This window comes from Lactuca serriola, chromosome 3, assembly GCF_051521515.1.
Source record: "Lactuca serriola cultivar US96UC23 chromosome 3, Lser_US96UC23_V15, whole genome shotgun sequence".
NCBI lineage: Eukaryota > Viridiplantae > Streptophyta > Magnoliopsida > Asterales > Asteraceae > Lactuca > Lactuca serriola.
In genome coordinates this window covers 313109304-313111536 of record NC_136410.1, presented here as the reverse complement: position 1 = coordinate 313111536, position 2233 = coordinate 313109304, and the positions used below count along the sequence as shown (strand labels likewise).

At 30.2% G+C, this 2233-nt stretch overlaps 1 protein-coding gene across 1 annotated transcript; it reads right to left on the bottom strand.

The window, feature by feature from the left end:
- Positions 1-1163: 1163 nt before the first annotated feature.
- On the bottom strand, positions 1164-1790 carry LOC145094964 (auxin-responsive protein SAUR32-like). The gene has a single exon (XM_079032920.1). The coding sequence runs from the start codon at positions 1675-1677 to the stop codon at positions 1336-1338; it is 342 nt and encodes a 113-aa protein (XP_078889046.1). The 5' UTR covers positions 1678-1790; the 3' UTR covers positions 1164-1335.
- Positions 1791-2233: the final 443 nt, after the last annotated feature.

Sequence of the window (2233 nt, the reverse complement as noted above, 5' to 3'; positions counted from 1 at the left end):
TTTCCTTTTTCCTTTCCCTCTCCCTTTCCGATTGCCTCCCACTTGTGTTTTGAGAACATTTTCTAGCGTTGGTTGTGTGGTTGTTTATTTGCATAGAAATGAAAGTAATGAAAATATTTTGTTGAAAATTTTAGGTTTTTTTTTGCATGTAAGGGAATGTAGGAAATTGCATTGGGAGTGAGTTGAGATTAAAAAAGTTCCCTTGAAGCGCTATTTGTGGTGAGTTTGTGTTGAGTAGGTTCATATAACTCCCGTACTGTGCGAACCCCATCGAGACATATGTGTTTGTGTTTGGGGGTAGGATGTTCGGGTTTTGGTCCATATTTAATTAAAAAGAAAAGTGGTTTTCTTTGTAAGATGAGAGAAAATTTGTGTGGTTTAAAAATTGTGTATATGTGTATTTATATGTAAAATAAAAATAATTATTTTTTAACTGTTGACCATTCACCAACTCGTTCACTCAATTTAACTGGCGTTACATTACGTTATTGGGGCAACAGAAGGCAACAAAAATGACGATAACAGGCGATAGCGAGATAAGGAGCAGTGTTTTGGCATGGTAGCGCCATTTTCCCCACTCCACGTCAGAAAAACGAGTGTAGACGCACACCGAGAACTCTAAAGGAACCTAACTCTTTTTAATTCATCACCACCGTAATTTAACATGGAATCCCAAATACAAATTTGTAACACAATCCCATATTCCCACCAAGCTAGGAACTTTTATATATATATATATATATATATATATATATATATATATATATATATATATATATATATATATATATATATATATATATATATATATATATATATATATATATATATATATATAGGGTTAGGTTTATATGAGACAGTCTAATTTTGTGAGACCGTGAAACCATTTTTTTAAAAAAATATTCTAATATTCTAAAACAGTAATTTTAACATATTTTACATAAAAATATTTTAAAACATATCATGTGAGAAATATATATAACATATTCTACTTTTACAAACAATAGAATATTAAAATATTTCAATAAAAACATGTTGGTTTTATAGTCTCACAAAATTATATTCTCAAATGAACTTTTTATATATATATATATATATATATATATATATATATATATATATATATATATATATATATATATATATATTGAAAAACTACAATATCACCCATCAACCATAATATATATAGTCATCGACAAGTAGGATGTTTAATTTCTAGACGATGGCATTACAAAATTTGTCCATACCCAGATCCTACGACGCATATGGTATGTGAATATATATATATATATATATATATATATATATATATATATATATATATATATATATATATTAAAATCCTATCCTAAAACACCCACCAAGTTGATGATGATGATGATGATGAAAGCCGTATTCTTGATCAATCATGCCTTGGACAGCTCGAAACTCCTGGATATTGCAAGGAATGGTGATGGTACCTTTTTGTGCAAACCCAAACTCTTTCTCGGCCTCCTTCAAGAGCTGCATGAAGAGCGGATGATTAAAATACATCACAGGAACCACAAATCGTTGTTGCTCTTCACCTTGTCCAACTTTTACAGCCAAACACCCCTTTGGTACTGGTGGCTTCTTCCCATGGCTATGGCTTTGACTGATCATATAAGGAAGATGAATTAGATGTTTGCTACCCATCATCGATTGATCCTTAGCTTTAATTGAGTTTTTCTATGCTTTCACACCAACGTATAGAGATATTTTTTGGAGTATAGCATATATATTGCGTTTGTGTGGTGTTTATGAAGTGGAAGAGGGAATGTTGGGATATATAGTACGTTGTAAGGCAAGAGAGGGGTGGGACCAGTGTTAATTTAAGTGGAACATTAATTATATATATTTGATGCTCACAATCAACTTCAAAACTTGGTCCATCCATGTTGTGGGGGAATTCAATATATCACCATACATATTTGTTCTTTTCAGATGTATCACTCTCATTTCATGTTCTGGATTCTACTTAAATGGCTCCCAATTTGTGTGGATAAAAGGCAAGAACTCAAGTCAGCTTGTGGTGTTCATGAATTAATTCTTAACCTTTTAAAAAAAAAATTGGTTTTATTCCGACATATTACTCCCTGATTTTGTAATGTTTATTAAACTTATAATTTACCATTAATCTTATAATTTATTAAAAAAAATAACATTTTAAAAAATACATATTATTACATAAAAATGGGTTTTCCATCATTATTAC

Bases quoted from the DNA above. Each gene is read 5' to 3' on its own strand.
- LOC145094964 (XM_079032920.1), bottom strand. From the start codon at position 1,677: ATGATGGGTAGCAAACATCTAATTCATCTTCCTTATATGATCAGTCAA.